Below are 25,424 nucleotides of genomic sequence, written 5' to 3'. Positions count from 1 at the left end.
CCTGAAAAGCATTTAGCATAGTTCTTATTCATATTAAAACTCTAATAAATGGTAGATATTATCAAATGTCTTATTAACACTGTTAATTAGGGAACTGTGCTCTACTCCCACCCCATACTCTACAGACATCAGTGAGAATGGGGAAAGATACAGAGAGGCAACCTGGTGAATATTTATGTCATATTGGCTAATATTTATCTGAAAGAACAGATAAGACACTGATAGGATAGCTGGCAAAGTAGTAGCTATAGTTACCTCTGGAAAGTGAAACAAGGGTTAGTTTTACGAATATGTGCCATTTACGTAATAAGAAAACAATTTTTTTGTAATTTGACTTTATTTTTTATTTTTTAAAATTTACATCCAAATTAGTATATGGTGAAGCAATGATTTCAGGAGTAGATTCCTTAATGCTCCTTTACCCATTTAGCCCATCCCCCCTCCCGCAACCCCTCCAGCAACCCTCAGTTTGTTCTCCATATTTATGAGTCTCTTTTAATAAGAAAACAATTTTTAAATAGATGTATTATATCACAATACACGACTCAGCACCAGGGAAATGGTCACAGATAACACCCCCCCACCCACTGCCAGCCGCAATAAGAGCACACGTGGTCCAAACTTCCAGCATGCCTCCCAGACTCCAGGAATGACTACCCAGAGACACGAGCCCAGGGAAACTGAAAGCACGAGCTGCTCTGGGTCACAGAGGTGGCCATGAGAGGGCTTGGTGTCCTGGGGCCTCAGTCCTCCAGTTGTGTCTGCAGCAGACGGGAATAGAGGTCCTGCCCCTCGGCGAGCTGAGTGTGCTCCAGCAGCTCTCCCTGCCTGAGCACCAGGATCTGGTCCGCACTCTGCACCGTCTGCAGCCTGTGCGCAATCACCAGCACCGTTCGGTCCCCGCGGGATCTCCAGTCCTGCAGCTGGAGGGGGAGGGTCACAACACCTCAGAAAGGTAAGAACGGGGTGGGCACCACGTCCCCAGTGGGCACCATCTCTTGTGGCACAGGGTGAAGAAAGCATGAAAGACCAGAAAGTTGGAATGAGTGCAAGATAAACTGCCCTTCCCGCTCAGCTGTCCCACTGCAGGAGGCGGATAGAAAAGGGAGCTGTGGAGAAAGAGGGGGTGTTCCCACACCCGGAATTCTCCATTCCATTCCCCACCCCCTGAAAAGGCACAGAGACTCATCCGCCCAATTCTGCATAGACTGGTCCTTCAAACGTGCCTCCTCAGGTCCCACTGTCCTGCCCTCCCACACCAGTACTTACAGACTGCTCACACTGGACGTCCAGGGCACTGGTGGCTTCATCCAGGATGAGGACTTGTGGGTCCCGCACAAGGGCCCGGGCGATGGCCAGACATTGTTTCTGTCCCACAGCCAACTGATTCCCTTTCTCCCCTACATCTGAAGAAATGGAGAAATACCCTTCTTCAGACACCAGTGGCCACAACAACATCCTCCTCAGGAGCAGGGGCAAGTGTACAACTGGTATTTCCCCTCGCACGCATCAGGGGGTATGAGAGCCGGTGTGAGGACCTGTGGGGGCTGCCCTCACAGAGGGAGCACGCTTCATAGAGGGAGCACTACTCCCACCGGCTGTTGGGAACAAAGATTCCCGGACAGGACGGGCAACTAAAGAACTCCTGGTGTTGGGGAAGGAGAAGTCGGAGCCAAGCAAAGGGCAAGGAAACACCAGACATGGACTTGCGGGGACACAACCCACACCCCCAAGAATCTCCAGTTTCTCTTCTGACCGAAGGTACCTGAATCCAGTCCATGCTCCATCTCCTGTATGAACCTGTCTGCACCGGCACCGCGGACAGCAGCCATCACCTTCTCATCACCGCAGCTCTTCAGCCCATAAGCAATGTTGTCCCTCACAGAACCCGAGAACAGCACAGGCTCCTGCCCAACCGAAGCCACCTGTGCAGAGGCGATGGGCGCAGAGGGCTGTGCGTAAACCCCCATGGCAGGGATCATCCTTACCTCCTCGTCTGCCTCCCTCAGAATGGACTCTTCATGGGGCACCTGGGTGGCTGTCGGTTAAGCATCTGACTCTTGATTTCAGCTCAGATCATGATCTCACAGTTCATAAGATCGAGGCCCGAGTTGGGCTCCACGTGACAACATGGAGCCTGCTTGGAATTCTCTCTCTCTCCTTCTCTCTGCCCTGCCCCCATTCACACACACACACTTGCTCTCTCTCCAAATAAATGAACTTAAAAAAGAAAAAAAACAACGGGCTCCTTGTGTTTCTTCCACGGATCTCCCATGCTGTCTGCACATGGTTCTTCCCTCCTATCTTCTCCCAACCCTCTTCTTCCTCCCCACCCACCTGCTGGTGCAGATAGCAGTGTTCATACTGGGAGACGGGCCTCCCGTCCAGCAGCACCTGCCCTTTAGTGGGCTGATACAGATTCTGCAGCAGGGCAGCCACGGTGCTCTTCCCAGACCCATTGGGTCCCACCAGTGCAGTCATCTGACCAGGATGTAGGGTGAACGTCAGCCCCTAGAAAAGTCAGGAAACAGTTAGAGGCTTGCCTCCAGACCCTCCCCTTCTCTTTCTATCAGAGGTAAGATCAACTTCTGAGAGGCAAATGGTCTACAGGCCTCACCCCCTGGGAGCGAGGGGTCCAGGTTCCCTCCCCCTTTCAGACACCTTGAGCACAGGCTGGTCAGGGCAATTGGGATATGCAAAAGAGACATCTTGGAATTCCACAAGCCCCTGCAGAGTGGAAGGCGCCAGCGTCCCCAAAGGAGGCATATTTGGCTCTCGGTCCAGGTATTGGAAAACTTTCTCAGCAGCCCCTATGTTGCAGACCATATCTCCACACATGTATACCAGGGCCTGGAAAACAGAAAGGGAGGGGTCAGCTAATCAAACGTAGCTTCCCAAGACGCCAAATCCCCAGCTCCTCACACACTCCCCTGCGACACCCTGGCCAAGTCTCTCCTCCCCTCATCCAAAAAGGATCCCCTAGGGATACCTGGGTGGCTCAGTGTGTTAAGCGTCTTCAGCTCAAGTCATGATCTCGCGATTCATGAATTCCAGTCCCGCATCAGGCTCTGTGCTGACAGCTCAGAGCCTGGAGCCTGCTTCAGACTCCGTGTCTCCCTCTCTCTGCCCCTCCCCTGTTCACGTTCTGTCTCTCTCTTTCTCTCTCAAAAATGAATAAACTTAAACAATTTTTTAAAAAAAAGGATTCCCTACCTTCAAATGTATAATTTAGATGGAATTTAAAGGCAACCCAAAACCCCACTTCTGCCAATTCACAACGTAAAGGATGGAGAGGTCCACACTCCTCCCATATGGCACTATTTCTATCCCCAGACCCTTCCTATCACTGTTCTGTATCATTTGGGCACACTCTGCCTTGTCTAACTAGATAGATAGGGAGCTCCTGAAAAGCAGGCACGGTGCCCACCTCATCTTTACAGCCACCAGGGTACCTAGCCCAATTCTCCATACATGTAAGATGTTTCACAAACATCTAGGAAAATTATACAATAAAGATCAAGACCAAGTAACTAATTATTTTTTGAAAACCAGTAAATATTGGGAAAGAACTAAATGCTATTTTGCCTTTCCTACTCAACCTGTACCACTGGGTAACCAAAGAGCAGATGAGGGGAAGTCTCCCTGCATAGGCTAGTAAATGGAGGAAGGGGAATGTGTCCCTGTTTTGCAAATCCTAATAATTCAAGGGGTATAGGCACTGAGCATTCATGGCTGACGCCCCCACACATATACACAAGAGAGAGATAAATGGAGTACATACACATGTTACCTGTATGAAACCACTGTAGTGCATGAATTTGAAGAATTACTGTGACTTTTTTTTTTTTTTTTTGGTGTGATGAGGGCTTTGTGACCAGATTTTGTAAATATAGAGATATTTAGAGATACGTACTAAAGCATTTACAGATAAAACTATATCTTCAATTTGCCTCAAAATAATATGGGTGGGGGTACAGAGGAGACAGACTGGCCATGAGTTGAGAATTTTAAAGTAGGTGATGGGTACATGCAGATTCATTACAGTTTATCTTTTTTTTTTTTTTTTTTTTTTTTGCATATGTTTGAAATTCTCCATAACACAATGAGTTGGGGGTTGTTTTGTTTTGTTTTGTATTTTTAAGGGCAGCAGATAAAGCCGAAGGCCCAGAGGCCAGAGAGGAAAGAAAACAGGGGGACAAACAGTATGCACAGGTTCCTGACTCACATGCACATGCTTGGCCGCCACCTCCTGGTAGAGCAGAAAGGAGAGCAGTGCACCCTGGGTGAGGTCCCCAGCCAGAATCTGCTGCAGTCCACGGTACAGCATCAGTGCCTGCATTCCCAAACTCAGCATCTGGAAGGTGAAAAGAAAGGCACTGAGAGGGGCACCTCAGTGGCTCAGTCCGTTAAGTGTCAGATTCTTGATTTTGGCTCAGGTCATGATCTCGCGGTTTGTAAGTTCGAGCCTCGCATTGGGCTCCATGCTGACAGTGCGGAGCCTGCTTGGGATGTTCTCTCTCTGCCCTTCCCCTGCTCCCTGATCATGCGCTCTCTCTCTCTTCTTTCTCTCTCTCTCTCTCTCTCTCTCTCAAAATAAATAAACTTAAAAAAAGAGAAAGGCACTGAGAAAGAGTCCACATTCTTTGCCCTCCCCACTCCTACCACATTGAACAGCAGAGACCCCAGGATGAGCTGGAAGTTTCCCATTGCTTTCCTTGCCCCTACCTAGGTCCTACCCCCCACCCCCCACCTTTCCTCACTCCCCCACACCCCCAGCCCCCTTGACCCCCACCCCCCTCACTTCTCCCCTCCATCCCCTGCCATGCAGCCTTCTCACCCTCCGAAAGAGCCCATAGAGGGTACGTTCCAGGTCTCGTTGCCACCACAGCTGCCGGCATCGCTCCAGGGCCTCCTTATAGAGACAGATCTCCAGATCCTCGGCCCCAAAACTGCGCACAGTCTGCAGCCCTCCAACTGCCTCCCGCACCACCTGCCCTGCTTTTGCCACTGCGTTCTGGATCTCCCGGAGCACTGCCTGGAAAAGGAGGGCAGGGGATATGAGGGGCTGACTTGGGAGAAGATAGGACACCCCCAGGTCTCATTCCTGCCCTTGGGATGCTCTGCTGATCTACCTAAAAATATCAAACTGTCCTCTTTCACTCTTCTTCCATTTCTTTCCAGAAGGACTAATGAGAGTAGAGAGGAAGGGAACAAAATATTACCAAGCTCTCAGTGCTAGGTAATGTGGGAGATACAGGCTATTTGTGTTCCTTCATTTAAGGTAATTCACACCAGTTTCAGTGTCTGAATGAAGAAAGAAGGGGTAGTTTTCCTAAAGGGTCACAGCTAGTCAACAAAAGGTGGGGATGTAACTCAAAATGGATCAAAAACCTAAACCACAGCTAAAACCATAAAACTCTTAGAAGAAAACATAGGGGCAAATCTTCAGGACACTAGATTTGGCGATGATTGCTTGGCTATGACACTTAAAGCACAAGCAACAAAAGAAAAAACAGATAAGTTGGTCTTCATCAAAATTAAAAACTTTCATGTATCAGAGGACTCCATCAACAGAGAGAAAAGGAAACCCACAGAATGGGACAAAACATTTCCAAATTATGTATCTGATAAGGGGCTAATCTCCAGAATATTGAAAGAACTCCTACGACTCAACAAGTAAAACACAATCCAATTTTTAAAATGAGCAAAGGACTTAAATAGACATTTCTCCACAAAATATATAAAAATAGCCAATAAGCACATGAAAAGATGCTCAACACCACTAATCATTAAGGAAATGCAAATCAAAACCATGGTGAGATATCACTTCATAACCATTAGGATGGCTCTTATTTTTTATTCTTTTTTTTATTTTTAATGCTTTTTATGTTATTTTTGAGACAGAGATAGAGACAGACAAAGCATGAGTGGGGGAGGGGCAGAGAGAGAGGAGGACATAGGATCCGAAGTAGGCTCCAGACTCTGAGCTGTGAGCACAGAGCCAGAGCCCGACATGGGGCTCGAACTCACGAACCATGAGATCATGACTTGAGCCGAAGTACTGAGCCAACCAGGCACCCCAGTCCTTATTTTTTTAAAAAGTGGTACATATATGTATACAACAGAATTTTATTCAGCCATAAAAAAGAAGAAAATCCCACGATTTGCGACAACATGGATGGAACTTGAGGGCATTGCACTAAGTGAAATGAGCTAGACAGAGTAAGACAAATACTCTATGATGTCATTTATATGTGGAATCTAAAGAAAAAAAAATTTCACAGAAAAAGAGATCATCAGATCTGCAGTTACCACAGACCGGAGGCAGGGGTGGCAAGGGTCATGATCTTGCGGTTTGTAGGTTCAATAAGGGATTGATTAGAGGAAGGTGGTCAAAAGGTACAAACTTCCAGTTCTATGCTAAGTACTGGGGAATGTAATAAAGAAGAAACAAACAGAAGATAACAAGTGCCGGAGCAGGATGTGGAGAAACAGAAATCTTTGGGTATTGCCAGTGGGAACGTAAAATGGTACAGGCACTGTGAAAACCAGTATGGCGGCTCTTCAAAATATTAAATACAGAGGCACCATATGATCCAGTGATTCTACTGCTGGATATATGCCCAAAAGAACTGAATGCAGAGACTCGAACAGATATCTGCACACCCATGTTCACAGCAGCATTATTCACTATAGCCAAAAGGTGGAAGCTACCCAAGTGCCCAGCAACAGATAAACAAACTGTGGTCTACGCATCAATGGATGATTAGCCTTAAAGTGGAAGAAAATTCTGACACGTTCTACCACACGAATGAACCTGGAGGACATTACAGTAAATGAAATAAGCCATCACAAAAAGACAACTACTGTATGATCCCTCCTGTATGAGATACCTAGAGTAATCAAATTCATAGAGACAGAAAGTAGAATGGTCATTGCCAGGCGCTGGGAGGAGGGGAAATGGGGAGTTATCATCTACTAGGTACCGAGTTTCAGCTCGGGAAGATGAAGAAAGTTCTGGAGATGGAGGGTGGTGATGGTTGCACAGCAATGTGGAATGCACTTAATGCCACTGAAATGGCATAATTAAAAACAGTAAAAATGGTAATTTTTACATTATATATACTTTACCACAATTTTTCTAAAAAGAGAGAAAGTGGAGCTGATATTCAGACTCAGGACTTCCTGACTCCATGTTTCTACTTTTCTCTACACTCCATCCAAATTCCCTCCTCTAATTATAAAGGGGAAAATTCTATCTAAAACCCTCTAAGACAGCACTTTTAATCTTTTGTGGGGAAGGTATGTACAGACTCCTTTGAGAATCTGATAAGAAGTTATCCTCTCCCGGGGCGCCTGGGTGGCTCAGTCGGTTGAGTGTATGACTTCGGCTCAGGTCATGATCTCAAGGGTTTATGAGATTGAGCCCCATGTTGGGCTCTCTGCTGTCAGCATGGAGCCTGCTTCTGATCCTCTGTCCCCCCTGTCTGCTCTCTGTATGCTATTTAAAAATAAGTAAAATATTTTTTAAAAATTAAAAAAAAAGTTTATCCTCTCCCCAGAAAAATGCTCCCTCTCCTTCCTGTCTCCTTCTCTCTCTCTCTCTCTCTCTCTCTCTCTCTCTCTCTCTCAAACACACACACACACACACACACACACGTGCGCACACACATATGCACACACACATTTATATAAAGTCCCAGGGGTCAGGGCCCTTCTGAAGCCTGTCAGAATCGCTGCTCTTGGGGCTGAGAAGAGAAGACCTTTGGGAGAGCTTTCTTCTCCCCTGGGGATTCCCCAACAGCCACACATACCTGATGGCGGACATTGTACATCTTTTCACCAGCTATTACCAGAGGCATCTCGAGCAAAGAGAGGAGGGTGAGTCGAGGGGACAGGCTGATCATGAAGCAATACAGCCCCACCGTTTTGACCAGGCTTCGCAAGAGCACATTGGCATTAAAAGCAAGCCACTGGCTCAACATTTTGGTATCCGAGCTCAACCTTGAATTCAGTTCCCCTGGGGAGGACAGAGCCGGTGAGGAAATGGTGTGTAATGGAAGAGCCCCAGAGACACCCCCCCCCCGCCCCGACCCTCCCCATTGACACAGCCCCCTCATCCAAACACCCCCCTCAGTTGCAGAGAGACCGGTGGAAGCCACCCCACTACCCTGTCCCAAAGAGAGCACAGCAGCTCCTTGTGCGGCACAGCAGGTGGAGGCGGGAAGAGAAACTGTTTGGAGGCGGGGAGGGGTAGTGGTCACTGAGGGGCAAGAAATGTCCAGGGGAATCCCACACCTGGACTCCAGGCCCCACCTGTCTTAGTCTCCTGGAAGAAACTGAGGTCCTGGCGCAGAAGGGAGGAGAAAAGCTGCTCCCTGACCCGCACGTTGATACTGGACTGGGTGAAGGTGAAGATGCCTCCTCGGGAGCCTGCGCACAGTGAGCTGTGGGGTAGGGAGGAGAAAGGGGATGAACAGGAAAACAGATGCAGGGAAGGAGGAAATGAGTGAGGGAAGCAGAGGAGAAATCACGGAATGAAAAGAAATGCAAGGTTGGAGAAAGTGTACCACAAGAGGCAGAAGAGAAACAGAGAGGGAGACAAGGGGAGGGGCAGGAATAAACAGAGAAAGAAAAAACAGGTCATGGTGAGCTAGATATGGGAACAAAATCATAACACATACAAATCCATGAGCATTTCTGGGGTTCACTCCATGCAAGACACAAGGGAAAATTGTAACAGCAATGAAGAGATGTCATCAAGAGAAATAGCCTATGACTTGCTTTTGACCTGGCCTCCTTCGGTGCTGTCCCTCCAGCCTTCCCCTCTGTCTTGGTCTCTTTCCTCCCCACTCTGAAGTCTTTCTTCCTCGTCCCACATACTTTATTGTGGGAACCACAGCAATGAATTCCCTTGCCCTCCCATTCTCTGGAGCCCCAGAGTCATGCTGTTCCCTCATCTCTGCTGTCCCTGCTGTTGAGAATTCCTCTTAGACCAACCACTTTTCCAACAAAACTTAAAGGAAAAATGTGAAAGCATAGAAGCAAGTACTTCACAAAATATGGCTTCTAACACAAACCTAGTTACTCTGTTTAGAAGGCTGCTGGGGTCGTCAGATGTAAAATGAGGAGGGTTTGAACTCTGGAGATCACAGTGAGAATGGACAGAAAAGAGCCACAGGAAAAACACTTTGAAAGCAGAGAGTGATGGGGCTAGTGTCTGAACTTCAGAAAGCCATCAATGATACTGCTGCTTGGAGCCTAGGAAACTCATCATTTCATAAATGGGAATAAGAAGAGGAAGCCACTTTCAAGAAGACCAGGAGGGAGTATGATACATTTGGAGCTCTGGGTATGTGGAGTGTGAGATGAGAGTGGGTTATCCAATGGGAAGGACAAGGAGGCGACCGGATTATAAGATTGGGGCTGGGTGTAGAAATATGGATCCCGGAGTCACCTGCACAGATAAGCTGAGCTCGCCCAAGAGGAAAACGCTTTCTTAGAATCAAAGAACTGGGTCATGAGGAAAGACTATATTTGAGGGTCCAGAGAAGGAGAAAAATTCTCCAGAGGATATAGAGTGGATTGGGAAGTATAAAGGGAGTCTATAAAAGCTAACTGAAGAAAGAGATCAATAATAAGAGATTATTCAAATGCCAAATGCTACAAAGAAGCAAAGAGAATAGAGGACTGATTTAAAAAAAAAAAAAAAAAGCAGTGGCTTGACCAATAAGTATTTTTGAGTAACTGGTTTCAGCAAAGGGCAGCAAGGATGGAATGCAAGTATAATGTTGGGCAAATATGGTGAACGAAAGAAGGAGTGAATGGGTGTGTAAACTAGAATGGTGGATAAATAAACGCAGGCATATTTTAGTTTAACTATTTTATGCTTTGTGAACAAAAGGATATGAAAACAAAGTTAGGAAATGGAGGGTACCTGTAACGATGTGGGACTACCAAATGGACCCAAACATCACCTACCTCACAACGGATATGACGCACATGGAAAAGATGGCGCTGGCAAAGGCGTCAGGCTTGAAATCCCCTCCAAGGATGTCAATGACATGACCAGTATAGTAAGGGATCCATGTCTCCCCTGAAAGAGGTGTGAAGGAGAACAGATGCATGTGCTGGCACCAAGGACCTTTGCCAACCCCCAATTCACGATGCCCTCTCCTGACTCACCCCATACGGCACCACCAAGGAAGATGAAGGCCAAAAGGAGGAAAGGCAGGTCTGGCCTGGAGAGCTTCAGCAGCTTCCACATCAAGTCTGTGTTGTTCTCCTGGCCCTGCTTCTCCTGGGCTCCTGGAGAGCTCAGCAGGGCCCACATTGCCCAGCTTAGCCCCACAGCCCCGTACTCCAACAGCAGCCAGCTCCAAGGGGCCGAAGCCACTCTGACTGGGGGAGCACTCAAGGCCCCTGGGACCAGGGCCCTCAGGGAGAGAAACAGCGGGATCACCAGGCAGAGAGGGGGCAGCAGTGTTCTCACCAATCCTAGCAGTCCTCCCACCTGTAGCAGCCACCAGAGCCCTCCGAGTCGCAGGGTCCCCTCCAGCCACAGGCCTGGAAGCCCTCGGGGAAACAGAGCCCCCAAAGTCCCCTGAAGCAGCCAGAGTAGAGCCAAGTCGGCCAGCAGCAGGAAGGCCCAGGGTCTCAGGCCACAGAAGCGCATGGTGCTATCTAGGGTGGAAGATGAGGAATTACAGAGGTTGGGGTCCCAATCCTCCCCTTAGCCTCACCATCCCGACTCTGCCCAACCCGCCCGTGGGCTTCTCATTTTACCCACCCCTACCCTGAAAGATCCCCTGGGTCCCCGGTGCCCATCAGTACGTCCCTCCTACCATACAAGGCATTCTGCCGAGCAGAGGGAGCCTCATCCTTTTTTTTTTTTAATTTTTTTTTAATGTTTGTTTATTTTTGAGAGAGAGCATGAGCGGGAGAGGGGCAGAGAGAGAGACAGACAGAATATGAAGCAGGCTCCAGGCTCTGAGCTGCCAGTACAGAGCCTGATGCGGGTCTTGAGCCCCTGGACCGCAAGATCATGACCTGAGCCTAAATCGGTCGCTTAAATGAGCCACCCAGGCGCCCCAGGAGCCTCATCCTTTAAAAAAACTTCCCGTGATCCCCGACCCCGACCCCTCCCCCACCCCCACCCCCACCCTTCCGCCGCAGCCGAGTTCCGAAGAGCCGCCCTGCGGTCCCCGCCCGGCTCCCTCGCACTCCCCGGGGTCCAGGGGGACGGGCAGCAGGGGGCGCGGAGTGGGTGGCGGGTTGAGATGCGTCCGTTAGCGCTCCAGGCTTCCGGCCGCACGAACTCACCAGCGGCGGCTTCGGGACTGCAGTTCCGGAGGGCTTTCTGCTACGTGCTGAGCCCCGAGCTCTGAAACTCGCTCGCCCAGGCTCACCTTCGTTTCCCCCTTCTGTCTGCCCGCGACGCTCCTCGAGCTGGGGAGTCCCGGCGCCCGCCGCTTTCGCTTTCTCTTCCCCAGACCTACCCCCGGTTCCGGGCAGGGCCGCCAGCAGGGGACGCGCGACACCTGCCGACCGCGGAGCCCCCGTGTGGAGCCGAGCGAGCATTCGCCAAGCCTGGCAGTGAGCTTCCTGCCCTTAGCAACAGTTACTCTGGAACAGAACACTGTTGCAAGTGTTTTAAATTGTCATTAAGTAAAATAAAGCTATTTCAAGAGCTGAGATGTTTTGCCATTGGAGAACCACTAGATTTTCTCGCCTCAAGCTCTTACTACCTGAAGCTCTGGTCCTATTTTGAGATCTGCCTCTTCCTCCAACCAAGCCCCAGTTTTAGGGTCTGGGATCAAAACAGGGCCAGATCCTGAGCGAAAAACGCTCAGGACCTCTCCTAGATAGAAGGTTCCAGACACTTTCACCAGGGCCTACGTGGGTTTCCACTTAACCAGATTTTGAGCCAAAAGGCCCTGATTCTTCATTTTCATCTGCCCCCTCAACATGGTACCTTGAGCAGAGCACTTGTTCAGATGCCTCTACATTTGCATTTCAAATTACGTTGGCAGCACCTTTGGCATATGAGGAAAATGGACTTTTTTCCTGGTGTATTTTAACAGTGATTAAGCCGTAAACAGTATTCTAAATCCCGCCTGACCCAGGGCCCATCTATGGAACATGCAGGTTTGTTTATTCCAGAACTAACTCTTCAGATTGAAACAACCTGCCAAACTCAAAATATCCCCCAAGTAAGGATCACTTGCATTCCAAACTACCCCTTTGTTACTGGGGTGTTTACCAATGAGGCACTTCTGGTTTAAAGAGGGGTGGGGGATTTGAAGTAGGGGGTTACTGAAATCACTCCAACCTTGCCATTCTGGGATTTGAAGGCTCTCTCCCTGTTGAGCAAAAGCTCCCTGTTCAGCTACTTCCTACTTTCAGGTTTGTCCTTTGACTAACTCCTTAAGAGGTGACATACCCCATGACACGCACCTCCAGCGTGACTCAAAAAATCTCCTCATGTCTGTTTCATATTTCTAACCTGCTTACTTTGTCTTCATATTCTCCTCTTCAGAGAGTCCTTTTCCTCTTCAGTCATGGTCCTGTCATCTTATGACCCATCATGAAATGGAACCCCTAGTGTCCATCTTTGCATTCAATATCCAGTATCTCCAAAGTGTTATTTGAGGTAAATGGTACCATGTTCACAATCACCATAGACACGTGAGGTGGAAGCTTTTTCATCTGCCTTCACAAAGTCAAAAACAGTTGCTCTAGTACCCTACTCCCAGACACCCAGACCATTAACAATGGACCACACAGGAGTCTTCAGGTCGCGTCCCTATAAAAAAGGATCCCAGGGGCGCCTGGGTGGCGCAGTCGGTTAAGCGTCCGACTTCAGCCAGGTCACGATCTCGCGGTCCGTGAGTTGGAGCCCCGCGTCAGGCTCTGGGCTGATGGCTCGGAGCCTGGAGCCTGTTTCCGATTCTGTGTCTCCCTCTCTCTCTGCCCCTCCCCCGTTCATGCTCTGTCTCTCTCTGTCCCAAAAATAAATAAAAAAAAAAACGTTGAAAAAAAAATTAAAAAAAAAAAAAAAAAAGGATCCTAACCTAAACTAAATGGCAAATAGGTGTCCACAGACAATGATTGGCCTTCCTGGGGGCATGGAGAGAGGAGTGTGGAAGGAAAGCCCAAGAGAAATGTTTGGTGAAGCCCCATTTCTTAGGTAGGGGTTTGGGTCTCTTCTCAGGGAAAATTTCTCTATTTCCTGCCCCTCCGCCCAACAACCCCAGCCTCAAGCCCACTCGGCCACGACACAGAGGCACTTATAACCATTTTCCTTTATTGTGTTTAGTGGGGCAACCAGAGGCTGGGGGAGGGGGAATGATCCCTGAAACAGAGAACACCCAATAGGGTAAAATCCACCCTGCCCCCACTGGCCGCTGGTTCGCTTCCACAGAGCTCAGGTCAGGCCCCTCTTTCCTGTGGGGTGTAAGCTGGCCTGGTCGCTGAGTCGGCCACGTTTTGCCAGAGAAGGCGTGTCTGGCCGCCGCCATTACTGACTAGCCTCCCGGTACCGGTGCAGCAGGTCACTGACGTCTGTACTTTCCAATTTCACCCAGCCGTCTTCCTTCATGTGGTACACTGTGGGCAAATGAGAATGAACATGGAGTCACCTTTCACTTCAGCAAGTTTCTGTCAATGGTATTATGTGGAAGGTGACAATAGCAGACGCTGAAACATAGGCTCCAAACATACCTTATTACTAGAACGTCAATGCCCCTCTTCTGATGCTGAAAACCTCCTCCCTACTGTGCCTCCCCTGACACTCCCAATCTCAAATCCCCCCTCCCCACCCGGGAGTGTGGTAGTGGTAGCATTGGTCTCTTACTATTGACAACACCTCCAGAATAGCTGTCTCGGTGGGTGGCGTAAACGATAGCCCTGCGGCCCAGCTCATAGGCCTCTTCAGGGCTCAGATCGGGCCGGTAGCCACTATCCATGACCCCATAGGCATAGGTGTTCCCACTGCCAGTGGAGAACATATTTCCTGAGAGCCGAGTCCCATCTGAATTCACATAGTAGAGTCCAGGACCCTATAGGAAGCAAGAAGGTTCCAGGTTGGTATTGGGGAGGGAGTTTTTAGTAACATACGGGTTCGAGTATGAGCCAAAAAAGTAGATAAAAGAATAACTGCAGAACCGCATCTTAGTAACAATCACAGAACTTCGGGAGGAAAAAAAGTTAGAATCAGCTATCTTATCGAAAGGGACAAGCTTATGAAACAATGGTCCACATCTGGACCCAGAAACAGCCCATGGATATGCCGGAACGGTTCTATAACCCAGTGTTCTATGCGCCGTGCGTCTTGTAGGGCAGGGAGTGGGAATGTATGATGGGGAACCTGGCCTCTCATCTGTTCGAAGGGAACATGGAGAATGGAAAGCACCCACCTTCTTATCCCAGCCACAGATCATACTGCCCATGGACAGGCCCATGCCCCGGTACTGGAACACCATGTTGGAGAGCAGTTTGGAGGCTGCCGACACTGAGATACGCTCCCCGTTCCGCAGATAGTACAGCCTGGGTACAACAGGGTAGTGGGGGCAGAACACTCAGAGGTGGCAGAAGGCTGGATCTCTGAGCAACCCACTTGATACACAGGAAGTGATTAAAGAGATAAGCATTTGGGAGGAATGGTTTTGTAGGATCTAAGGATCAGGGAGAGATTTGGGATTTAAAGTATCTAAACCACGTGAAGAAATCCTAGTAAATGATACCGTCCCACCAGGTTTGATGACGCCAGGGCTAAACGACTGACAAATTATCTGGCTTACTAGCTGGAGCACAGGCTGAGATTTGGGAGAAGGCCTTTATCACCAAAAGGCTGTTTTGTGAAGTACTACATTAGCACAGGGGGAAAGGATGAGGAGCAGTGATCTGGAGGTTCCAAGATTCAGAACTGACCAAAAGGCTTAGGAGGGAGATGAGAGGCCTCGCCTACCTGCACTCCTTGGCCAGCAGACGCTCCCAGTACTGACAGTCCGCCGCAGAGCCAGACATGGTGCCAAGCAGGTAAGGGTTAATCTCAATCACCTTATTACACCTTAAGGTGGCTGGAAGAAGATGGAGTTTTGAGAGAGGAGGAATGACCCTGCAACTCTCCCTGTGTGCCCAAAATCAGTATCTGCTTCTGCCTTGGTGCAGATGTTGGGCTCCTGCTGAGAGGGGGGCCCAGCTCCCCAGGTTCTGCCTGCTGGAACACACACACTCACCGACGTAAGTCCCAGCAGAAGCACGAGAATCCACCGCCACAACCACTCCATGCTGGAACTTGAAAGCCAGCGTGGTGGTGCCATGGGCCATCTCGATCTGAACATTCCTTTCTCCATTCCCACCATGAGACTGGAAGAATTCAGTGGGCTAATGAGAGAGAAAAGGCAGAGAAAGGGGCACTGAAAACTTGTGAATCACGGGGCTCCAGGAAAGGGCTTAGGAGAGTTTTGAGAACGAAGAGATAGGCAGAGATTCTCCAGCCACCAATAACTGGAACGGTTAATAACCAATCTCTACAAGGAAATGACCTGGGAAAAGAAGAAGCACGTGACACCAACCTTTTCCATTTTCCAGCACAATAGATATGAAAGGAAATAAATGTTAGCCGTAACTAAACATTGTAAGGGTGGCTTTAATGGGTTTTTTTTTTCCATTCATAAGTCCTTTAACCCCCACAACGGGTGTTGTTAATAATATCCCCATTTTACAGAAGCGATGCCCCAGACCTTGCTTGACTAAGTGATTGAGCCAAGACACAACAGTTGAGTGGCTGAGAGGAGGCTAACAGCCAAAGTTCGCTGGTTTTCCAAGGCACTTCACGGCCCCTATGGCATACAATAGCCCCATGCCAAAGGCTCCGTGATTTGCGTGTGATGGAGAACTGGCAGGAAAGCTCTCTGGTCTTCCTCCACCACACCTCTAACTCTTTGCCCTAATCTGTACTTTCTAACCCTCAGGCGGTCGGCCCCTGATTCCCACGTGGCCCCCGCCCTGGCACCGCGCGCTGGACGCGGCTCTCCTTGACGGAAGGATGGCCCGCTCTGGGTTTCCTGGCCTCTGGGTAGTCTCAAGGGAGACCCCCCCATCCCCATGCACCCTCCTCCCCGCCTTCCCTCGGGGTGTCTTACAGCCCTGACCTGCATTCCTCGGGGGAGGGCGAACTCCGGAGATCGCAGAGAGAAACTGTAGTGTCCAGGGTCCGAGCGAAGCTGACTGCCCAGGGTGGAGAAAGCGCAATCCTTCCTCTGCCCTCGGGGGGCTCCGCACACCTCCAGGAGCGCCATGATCGCCTAGGACCCGGAGATGTGTCGGAAAGGGGAAGCGAAAGCGAAAGCCCGCAGCCTTAAGGGGAGGGAAGCAGAATTTTTTCCGCATCCCCCTGCCCTTTCCAAGAAGAGGCCAGTGGGCGGCTGGAGACCAGGAATATTAGGAACAGGTTTCTCTGCGCCGCCCTTATACGGGTTGAGGAAACCATGGATGATAGACTGTCAGAAGAAAAGGAGAAAGAGGGGGCGACTTCGAAAGCCCTCTTGGCGCTGAGATTTCAGTAGACACCAACACGCCGCCGGGCATCTTCTGGACACTTAGGAAGTGGGTATGGGATTGTATGGTCTTAAAGGCTTAGCCTCAACCAGAAAGCTACAAGTCAGTGAGAAGTAGGGAGCAGTTTCACCTCCGGGAGCTGCGGTGTTCATAGAAGCATCATTTTATAAAAATAGGAGAAAGAGGAGGACGTGGGGGCAGTGAGTCTTGAGGACAGGTTCTGGGACAACCGGCAAAGGAATATACCCGCAGCGTCTGGGGGAAGGAGAAGGCTCAGTGTCTGAACCTTTCGACTTGGTCCCTCAGGGCCCCTCCCGGTTCAACGATCCCTCTAACCTACAGCCACTCGCAAGAACCGCCCTTTCTGCTCGCACCTCTTCGCACGACTCCCGCTCGACTGAGCACGGTGAGGGAACTTCTCTAAGCCCCGCCTCTCCTTGCAACCTGTGTTGGCCTAAACTGCCCGGCAACTGTTTACGTCACCCGACCATGGCCCTCCCAGAATGGACGAGATTTACTAGACCACCCCGCCCACTAGGCTGAAATTACCCTCGGCAGGTGCCACTTCTGAGCCCGGTGAGCTCTGGGGGAAAGGACCCAGGCGGGGCGGGGCAGGTGGTAAACTGAGCTCAGCGCCTGGCGCGCTCGCACTTCCTCTAGTTGCGCTCGCCCTCCATCTTCCACCTCAGAAAGGCCACCGCTCCGAGCCGGAACTGCTAGTGCTTGGAGGGCGCTGTATCCCACTCTGACTCATCCTTGGGGGCGGACATGGGAGCATGGGGAAGTGGAGGGGCAACCATAGGAAACAGAAAACTTAAGGGAGGATATGGCATATTTAGGACTGTGAAGTGTGCAAATGCTGGTGACCCATTTGGTGCACTGAAAACAGGAGAAACCACAGTTATAAAACACCACCTTTATTATAAATACCAAGAATCCAGAGTGTGTTTATGGGCCAGCATATGCCTTTAGTCCTATTGGAAAGTATTCTTTCTGTATGTTCTAAAGTTCTTCTCATTTTCAGGGTTCTATCCACAACAAACCTGGCTCTAAACCCAGTTACACTAAGGGGTTATGAACTCTGTTTTCTTCCAAGAAATCTGCATTATCAAGAGGAGCTTGGAGACGGGGTAATACTCGTGGCAGAATTTCAGGCATCGTTCTAGGATGTCACTCCTCCTAGAAGCAGCTGTCTATTGTGCAGCTCTGGTAACACCTTTGTTCCCAAATTCTCCACTACAGAGGGCAGAAAAACAAGGGAGGGAGGTGGCATGTGCAGGTCTGAGAAGGCTTTCATTCTGGAGCACCTGACCCGTCAGCAGCCTGCATCATGTCCCAGTAGCGTCCGTTCCTCTCCATGAGCTGCTGGTGGGTTCCTGCTTCACAGATGGTACCTCCTTCCAGAAAAAGGATTTGGTCAGCCTGCTCCACCAAGCTGAGACACTGGGTGATGAGAAGCACAGACCTAGAGCCCCGCTCAGGGCTTTTGTACAGGAGCTGCTCCACCTGAGAAAAGACACAGACTCTGTCAAGAACCCAGGGAGACACCTGTGTTTCCAGAGCAGGGGCAGATCTCACCAGGATCACTGCCACCTCTGCCAACAACCCCAAGGAGCTGAAGATTCTTGTTCTGAGTGCTCCTCTGTCCAGCCTTTGATTTGTTAAGGACTGTTTACATGAGGTGGTGACAGCAGAATAAAAGTCAGAGTCCTGTGGTGAAACCCATAAGGGAAGAGTAAAGGGTATCAAATAGTCTCTCCTCTCTACCTATAAACTGGGCATTTTCTATTCTGTTTTAAAGAAATATAACTTAGTGGTAAAGAGCATGAGCATTCAGTTCAAGCAGGCTTGCCTTTGGGTCTACGCTCCGCTATTCAACAGCTCTAAGACAGTGAGCAGGCTACTCAGCCTCTCTTAGCCTCCATTTTATCGTCTGTAGAACGAGGATAACAACACCCAGCTCACAGGCATTTATGATTAGTAAATGAGTGAGACAGTACATGGAGAGAGCCTAGTAGCATGTCTGGCACATAGTAAAAGAGTAAAAGCTCAATTGATATTAATATTGTTAGGATGGTCTTCTTATGTTTGGCTTCAGAGATTCAGAGTCTGTAGATAGTCTCTTTGAATTGGTTCTAAGCATCTTGGGGAGCAGCTGTTAGGAACTGAGAATTCCAAGGATTGGTTTGGATAATTATGTTAGTACACCTCACACAGGATGAATGAAGGAGGGAAGATTGGGTGGGATATAGTCACTAACAAAATGTCTCTCTCACCCGTAACTGGCTATTTGCATCAAGGGCACTGGTAGCATCATCCAAGATGAGTACACGTGGTTTCCGGATCAGTGCTCGAGCCAAGGCCACTGCCTGTCGCTGACCCCCTGATAGCTGGCTCCCAGCCTCGCCTACCTCTGCAGAGATAAGAGCCCAGGTGAGGCCTGGACAACCACATGTGCATCCACATGCTTGCCTGCGGGTGCGTGCACGCATGCACACACACCCCCACACCCCCCCCCCCCCCACACACACACCAAGGACTGGATGCATTCACTTTCCTTCTGGGAAGGTGAAGAAGTTCGGAAGATGTGAGGATGAAGAAGCCATAGGAACAAGATCCTACAACTTCAAACTGATCTCAGTGTGTTGGGAAGAATGCTGAATAAAGGTTTCAGTAAAGATGTCTGGGTAATGACACGAGCTAAGAGAGCACCTGTGTTATAGCCCTGAGGGAGTTCAGAGATGAAGCTATGGGCTCCAGACTCCATTGCAGCAGCTATGACTTCCTCCATAGTTGGCTTCTGGACCAGGCCATAGGCAATATTTTCTCGAAAACTCCTTCCAAATAGCTGTGGCTCTTGTCCCACTGCAGCCACCTGGGACAAAATATGATGAAGAGGCATAGAACAAGGAACACAGGAGTATGGTTATCCAGAGACTGATGACTCAAAATCTTTACTGAAAGCATATCACAAAATTCCACACCACAGCCTCTCTCCTGACTACACGCCATCTCCACTCAAGGTCCATCACTCCTTAGCCCTCCTTTCAGAGTGCTTGGTGACAGTGTTCGTTGAGAGTTCTTCTTACTCAATGCCCCCTGCCCTCCCCCATGCCATCTTCTTGCTCACCCGTGTGTGCAGGTAGCGATGCTCATATTGGGGAAGGGGCTTCCCATCCAGCAGCAGCTGCCCCGTTGTGGGCTGGTAGAGATTCTGGAGCAGGGCAGCCACGGTGCTCTTCCCAGACCCATTGGGCCCCACCAGAGCCATTACCTGACCAGGATGCAGGGTGAATGTCAGCCCCTGGAGGCCAGAGAATCAAAAAAGAAAAGAGGCAGACTAAGGCCTTGAGTCTGTCATTGTCTTGTTACATAGCATGATGTCTTACCCCAGAGAAGAAAGGGAGAAAAAATTGGGAAATACAGCCACTCCTACCCTCCCATAGGCATAGACCTCTGTTCCTCAGGGATGACAGCTCCCCAAGGAGTAGAGATGGAAGGTGAGGCAAAAACCAGAGCAAGGACCAAGGACTGCTATGCCACACACTTGGTATTACATATCATGAGAAAGCAGAAAAAAAAATCACATTCTAAATCACAACTGGAAACCAAAAGAAAAGAAGACTAGAGACAGATTTTGCTTCAGCAATTCCTTAGGATGTGAGACCCTTCCCCCTGAGAGCCTCTTCTCCCATCCTCTTTAGAAATCCAAACCCGTTCTTGAGTGTGGGGCAGTTGTACGGAGTAGAAGGTGCTCATCTTTGCCTTCAAAGGATTAGGAAGCATCTATCTGAACCTTGTGTTAAGCAAGCTGAAGGCAGGAAGGAAGTTTAGGATGGCAGAGTCGAGAGTGCGGCCAGTGAACACCAAGGATCGGTAGGTTGTACCTGCAGCACTGGGACATCTGGACGGTTTGGGTAGGCAAAGGAGACATCTTGAAACTGGACACAGCCCTTCAGGTTTACGGAAGTCAATACACCACTGGCAGGACAGCGAGGAATCCGGTCCAGGTATTCAAATATTTTCTCTGAAGAGCCCACAGCCTTCTGTACCTTGGGGTAGGTGGAGAGCAGTACCTGGAGGCGAGGTATGAGTATTGAGAAGGGGGAGAACGAATCTGCTTGCCAAGGTTATGTGATATGAGAAGGGTAAAGAACAGAAGGAAGGTGACACAGGTGGGGACAGAACGTGGGACAGAAAAGCACAGGAGAATGAAAATGGAAGGATCTCACCTGAACTACCTCGGTGAACTGGATCTGGTAGAGAATAAATGTGACAAGGTCCCCATTGCTTACAGCCCCACTTGTCACCAGCCGCCCACCGATGTATAGGATTCCCACCTTCAGCAGCATCTCTGAGAGCTGTGGGAAAGCCACAGAGAAAAGTGATGGGGTTGAAAAATCTCGAGAGAGGTGCAAAGAACTAGACTCATTAGTCATTATGAAGATGTAAAGTCCCTTTCCCCCAGGTAAGAGCTGGAGGCTCCCCAGGGGGAAAGGAAGAACGCCGCGTGGGGGCTCCATGGTGTCTTCCTCGGTTACACCACAGAAGCCATCACCATCATTATCATTTTTCAGGAGCATTTTACTCTTCACAAAAGGCTTTCGTGAATGTAGTGCCATCTAATATTCATATCAACAACGCTGTAGACAAGGTCATACCAATCCCACTTTTTAAAATGAGGAAACGGTCTCAAGAGAAAATAAGTTACTAGCCCATGGTCATAGACCTAGTAAATGGCAGCCACCAAGCCAGGAATTCCCAAATATGGCTCTGGTTCTCTTTCCATTATATAATGGCTCTCACTAGCAGATCCACAGAGTCCCAGCATGATGCAGGACCAGGTGCAGGAATTTATGGCTCCCTGAGTGCTGCCTGAGAGGCAAAGGAAGGCCCTGGGACTGGAAAACGTGGCCTCTCCCTAAAAAGGGGGCTGGATGGACTCTGCATACCTTGGTGAAAGGAAGCCAACCAGAGGGCCTAAAAAGAGGGAGGCAGTTAGGAACACTGAGTAGGATGAGAACACCAAACCAACCATTGCCCAGTGGAGGAGGAGTGTGGAACAGAGTCATGGAAAAGGGAATGGAGTCAAGGCATCTCAGGGGCAAGGGAATAGGCATTTATCTCCGGGTGCTCACATTGATGGTCCAGAGGTTGACTGCATAGGCCAGAGCCTCCTTCTGATGGAGTGTCTTCATATCCTGCAGCTTTTGCCTAAACTTCTGGGCCTCACCCTCCTCATTGGCAAAGCTCCGGACTGTGGGCATAGCTGACAGAACCTCAATGGCCACCTGGCTGGATTCTGCCAGAGATTCCTGGACCTGTGCTGCCAGTGCCTGTGGAGACATGGACAAGAGATGTCACACAGGGTTGGCAGACCGTAAGGGACACTAATACCTGAGTTACCTAGTTGGAGATTAAAGGTGAGAAGAGGCAGCTGAATGAAGAAAAGCAAAAGGGGCACCGTTATACTCCCTGGATACTAAAGAGGCACACAGGAGAGGAAATCACTGAGAAGGGTCGTAGAGAATCATAATCTTGAGACCAGTGATCATGTTTGTAAAGGAAGATTGTGGGCAGAAGTTAGAAGAGAGTACACACAGAACATGGAGCTCAATGCTGAGCAATCCAGGAACATGGCTTATAGGGCCAGGGAGTCCTGTGAAGATGGGGAATCAAGTGAGGGAGCCAGGAAAGAACCCTGAGAGGAATGAATTCTGCCTAGTCTGGGAAACGAAGGTCTGTGTAGGGTGACGCATCTCCCTGGACATACCTGGTACCATTTCCCCAGCGTCTTAGGCATAAGAAAAAGCAGAGGCAGGACGACCAGGGTGACCATGGTGAGGGACAGTGACCCCCAGAGCATGAGCCCCAAGAGACACAGCCCCCGCACCAGGTACCACAAAGACAGGCTCAGCTTCTCACTCAGAGACTCACTCAGGGTGGATGTGTCCTCTGTCACCCGAGAAGTGATGGCTCCTGCCAGGGATTGGGAAGAAGACAGTGGATTAATGAGAGGCTCTGGTAGGTGGGACTAGCAATGAGCCAGGGGGAGGGGAAGGGGGGACAACATGATGTTCTGAGGAGGCTGAGGAAAACAAGGTAAGGGGGAGAGGGCAGTTGAGGGATCTCAGTGTAGGGAGAATGAGTATTAGAAAGAAAAAGCCTAGGGGCGCCTGGGTGGCTCAGTTGGTTAAGCATCCGACTTCAGCTCAGGTCATGATCTCACAGTTTGTAAGTTTGAGCCCCCATGTCGGGCTCTGTGCTGACAGCTCAGAGCCTGGTGCCTGCTTTGGATTCTGTGTCTCCCCCTCTCTCTGCCCCTCCCCTGCTGGTGCTCTGTCTCTCTATCTCAAAAATAAACATTTAAGAAGGAAGGCAGGGAGGGAGGGAGGGAGAGAAAGGAGAAAGCCTGGCGGAAGGAAGGAAGGAAGGAAGGAAGGAAGGAAGGAAGGAAGGAAGGAAGGCAGGCAGGCTGCCCATGTGAATTTCCATTTCTCTGACAGATTTTTGTTCCTTAAAGAACACGAATACCCCATGCTGCATACAAGGGCAAGAAGAGCTTAAGCTGGTCACACAACAGAGCTGGAGAAAAACAGAGGGTGCTGCTAGAAAGCAGTCCAGAAAACTATACTGAGCACTGGGCTGGGAATCAAGAGACGGGTTCTATCCCCAAGCTCCTCTCTATCCATAGGTGACCATGCCAGTTTCAGCATTTAGGGTCCAGGTGTCAGTTTCCTTCCCTGTAAAATAGGCAGTTGGACTCTGTGACCTCCAAATTTCCAGGTTTGAAATTCTGTAGCTTCTATCTAAATAGACACATAGGGATAAATCATGGAAAAATCTTAGATGGAAAAAATTCAGAATATTATAACATAACATAACATAATATTTTTGCTCTTGAGGTATATCGAGAATAAGAAATGACAATGTCTATGTGTGAGAGAGACCAAAGTTATAAGTAAAAGAGGATATATGGCGCATATAGGGAGAATGTAGATCTAGAACGAAAGAGTTTCATGACACACCTGTTTGGTTCTTTTGGAAAAACTCTGTTTCCTGGCGCAGAACAGCCTGAAATACTTCTCCCTGAAACTGGCTGTGCACACGACCCATGGTGCTGTTATAGATCCCATCACCCACGAACTCCAGCACTGCGCTAGAGAGAGATGGAGAGAAAAAGGATCGGGGTGTGTTCAGAGGACAGAGAGAAGGTCCCAAAGAAGTGCACTTTGGACAGCTGCCCCAACTTCTATCTCCCCCTTTTTCTGGGCCCCCCATTCTCAACCTTCCGCCTTCATTCAGCCCCCAGACCTGGCTGTGGTGAGAATGGACATGAGCGTTATGTATCTCATGAAACCAGAAGCTGTCCCATCTTGCAGAATGAAGTCAACAAGGCGGCCGGTGAAGAACGGCATGGCCATCTCCCCTGGAGAAAGAAAGAAGGGACCGGTCAGCCAAGCAGATAAGCTCCAACCAGACTGCTCCCCCCCCTCCAGCCCATCCCACTGTTTCACTGTCACCAGTATCCTGAGGGCACCAGCAGAAAGAGGACACTGAGAACACAGCCCTGCGCCTGAACAGGTCACCTTGGAACTCACAACCTTGAGCCCCACCAGACTTTCGTGCGTTTGCTTAGGAAGGCCAGAGGTCATAGGGTGTGCTGACCAGAAGAAAGGACTGGCCCCAGGTGGCCGGTGAAGCAACGTCTGAGGTAGCATTGGAGTCCACGACTCCTGACTCCGACCCAGTCCAGAGCTCTTTCCTGGTGGTCTTCTCACGACCAGAGCTGGGTCGCCTTCCCCCGATCCACATTTCCCAGAACCCACATTAACCGATCTCACTGCCCATTACTTTTGATGCCCGCCCAGTCCCCTACTGTCCGTCCCTCTTACCCGCATCCCTCTTACCAAGACAGGAGAGGACACACAGGACCAACAGGAGCGGGACGCGTCGTATCTCTGAACCCAGGCAGCCTACAAGCCGGCGCACCGCACCTCCTGAACCTCCGTGACTTTCCGGCACACAAAGTTCCCTGAGCTTATGCCAAATGGCAGCGGCAGGCAATGCTGCTACATAACTGAGGGCGAAGGCATCCAGGCGACTTCCCCAGTGCAGGATCCTGGAGCTGTGAGAATCCCTGGGAACTCTCCATGAGCTCAGCTCTCGGAACAAGGCAAGTCCCGGCAGGGCCAAGCTCAGCGCCGCCGCCAACGACTGCAAAGCAGCCAGCCAGCCCCGGACTCCTGCGCTTTCGCTCCCGGAACCGACCGTTGCCCTGAGAACCCCACGGGCCCCCAGCCACAGCACAGCCCAGCGGCTCAGGCCCACCACCCAGACCCGGAGCAGCGGCAGCGCGGTGGGCACCAGCACGGAGCATATTCCGGGGAGCGCGCCCCGGAGCAGCACCCAGTCGACGAGAACCAGCAGCGCTATCCCCAGCCACGCGAGGGAAGTTCGGGAAGGGCAGAGGCACCCGCAAGGCCTGGGGGGCCCAGAGCTGGCCATGGGCGCGCGGGCGCTGCCGGGGGTCGCGCCCCCGCCTGGGACTCTCCGCTGTCCCCGCCGTGCCGGAGGCTCTGGGTGCCGATCGAGTCTGTGCCGGTGAGGGCGCAGGGGCCGGCGGCCGGGAGAAGAGGGAAGGGCGGGCGGAGGCAGGGTTTTCGGAAAGTCCCGGGAACGCCAGGTTCAGGCCGCGCTAGCTAGAAGCCAGCCGTTTCGCGGAAAGGGAAAACGAAAGCGGCAGGCTGCTCTGTAGGCAGGCCGGATCTGTAGATCCGCCCCCGTTCAGAATGTGGCCCGCCCAGACTATTTTGGGAGAAGGCGTGGGAATCCGATCTGAGGTTCTGGAGAGAGAAGTC

At 50.3% G+C, this 25,424-nt stretch overlaps 3 protein-coding genes across 3 annotated transcripts; all 3 read right to left on the bottom strand.

The window, feature by feature from the left end:
* Positions 1-468: 468 nt before the first annotated feature.
* TAP2 (transporter 2, ATP binding cassette subfamily B member) lies at positions 469-12,817 on the bottom strand. The gene is made up of 12 exons (XM_049653485.1): positions 11,323-12,817; positions 10,186-10,683; positions 9,982-10,096; positions 8,317-8,447; positions 7,815-8,020; positions 4,838-5,035; positions 4,226-4,354; positions 2,662-2,850; positions 2,338-2,511; positions 1,766-1,925; positions 1,270-1,406; positions 469-923 (listed from the first exon to the last, which is right to left on the bottom strand). The coding sequence occupies exons 2-12, from the start codon at positions 10,673-10,675 to the stop codon at positions 744-746; spliced, it is 2,109 nt and encodes a 702-aa protein (XP_049509442.1). The 5' UTR covers positions 10,676-10,683; positions 11,323-12,817; the 3' UTR covers positions 469-743.
* A 627-nt stretch (positions 12,818-13,444) lies between these two features.
* On the bottom strand, positions 13,445-17,004 carry PSMB8 (proteasome 20S subunit beta 8). Its single transcript, XM_049653486.1, has 7 exons — positions 16,938-17,004; positions 16,158-16,310; positions 15,240-15,387; positions 14,969-15,080; positions 14,418-14,547; positions 13,856-14,060; positions 13,445-13,608 (listed from the first exon to the last, which is right to left on the bottom strand). Exons 2-7 carry the CDS (start codon positions 16,302-16,304, stop codon positions 13,520-13,522), a joined length of 831 nt encoding a protein of 276 aa, XP_049509443.1. The 5' UTR covers positions 16,305-16,310; positions 16,938-17,004; the 3' UTR covers positions 13,445-13,519.
* A 460-nt stretch (positions 17,005-17,464) lies between these two features.
* Positions 17,465-25,286, bottom strand: TAP1 (transporter 1, ATP binding cassette subfamily B member). Its single transcript, XM_049653484.1, has 11 exons — positions 24,474-25,286; positions 23,878-23,992; positions 23,592-23,722; positions 22,337-22,542; positions 21,702-21,899; positions 20,796-20,924; positions 20,451-20,639; positions 19,694-19,867; positions 19,276-19,438; positions 18,840-18,976; positions 17,465-18,069 (listed from the first exon to the last, which is right to left on the bottom strand). The coding sequence occupies exons 1-11, from the start codon at positions 25,069-25,071 to the stop codon at positions 17,857-17,859; spliced, it is 2,253 nt and encodes a 750-aa protein (XP_049509441.1). The 5' UTR covers positions 25,072-25,286; the 3' UTR covers positions 17,465-17,856.
* Positions 25,287-25,424: the final 138 nt, after the last annotated feature.

Source organism: Panthera uncia (assembly GCF_023721935.1).
Source record: "Panthera uncia isolate 11264 chromosome B2 unlocalized genomic scaffold, Puncia_PCG_1.0 HiC_scaffold_24, whole genome shotgun sequence".
Taxonomy (NCBI): Eukaryota; Metazoa; Chordata; class Mammalia; order Carnivora; family Felidae; genus Panthera; species Panthera uncia.
Note: the sequence above shows the minus strand (reverse complement) of the source record. Positions and strands in the feature narration are given on the sequence as shown.

What these genes read in the sequence shown, in the direction of transcription:
- TAP2 (XM_049653485.1), bottom strand. Translation starts at nt 10,675, where the DNA reads ATGCGCTTCTGTGGCCTGAGACCCTGGGCCTTCCTGCTGCTGGCCGAC. An exon ending in CCTTGGTGGTGCCGTATGGG is followed by an intron (nt 10,097 to 10,185) that starts GTGAGTCAGGAG and finishes CACCTCTTTCAG; the next exon opens with GGGAGACATGGATCCCTTAC. An exon ending in TCTATGGGCTCTTTCGGAGG is followed by an intron (nt 4,355 to 4,837) that starts GTGAGAAGGCTG and finishes TTCACCTTCCAG; the next exon opens with ATGCTGAGTTTGGGAATGCA.
- PSMB8 (XM_049653486.1), bottom strand. Translation starts at nt 16,304, where the DNA reads ATGGCGCTCCTGGAGGTGTGCGGAGCCCCCCGAGGGCAGAGGAAGGAT. An exon ending in CTGCTGGCCAAGGAGTGCAG is followed by an intron (nt 14,548 to 14,968) that starts GTAGGCGAGGCC and finishes TGTTGTACCCAG; the next exon opens with GCTGTACTATCTGCGGAACG. An exon ending in TCTGTGGCTGGGATAAGAAG is followed by an intron (nt 14,061 to 14,417) that starts GTGGGTGCTTTC and finishes TGCTTCCTATAG; the next exon opens with GGTCCTGGACTCTACTATGT.
- TAP1 (XM_049653484.1), bottom strand. Translation starts at nt 25,071, where the DNA reads ATGGCCAGCTCTGGGCCCCCCAGGCCTTGCGGGTGCCTCTGCCCTTCC. An exon ending in CAGATGTCCCAGTGCTGCAG is followed by an intron (nt 19,868 to 20,450) that starts GTACAACCTACC and finishes TCTGGCCTCCAG; the next exon opens with GGGCTGACATTCACCCTGCA. An exon ending in CCCTCAGGGCTATAACACAG is followed by an intron (nt 18,977 to 19,275) that starts GTGCTCTCTTAG and finishes TTATCTCTGCAG; the next exon opens with AGGTAGGCGAGGCTGGGAGC.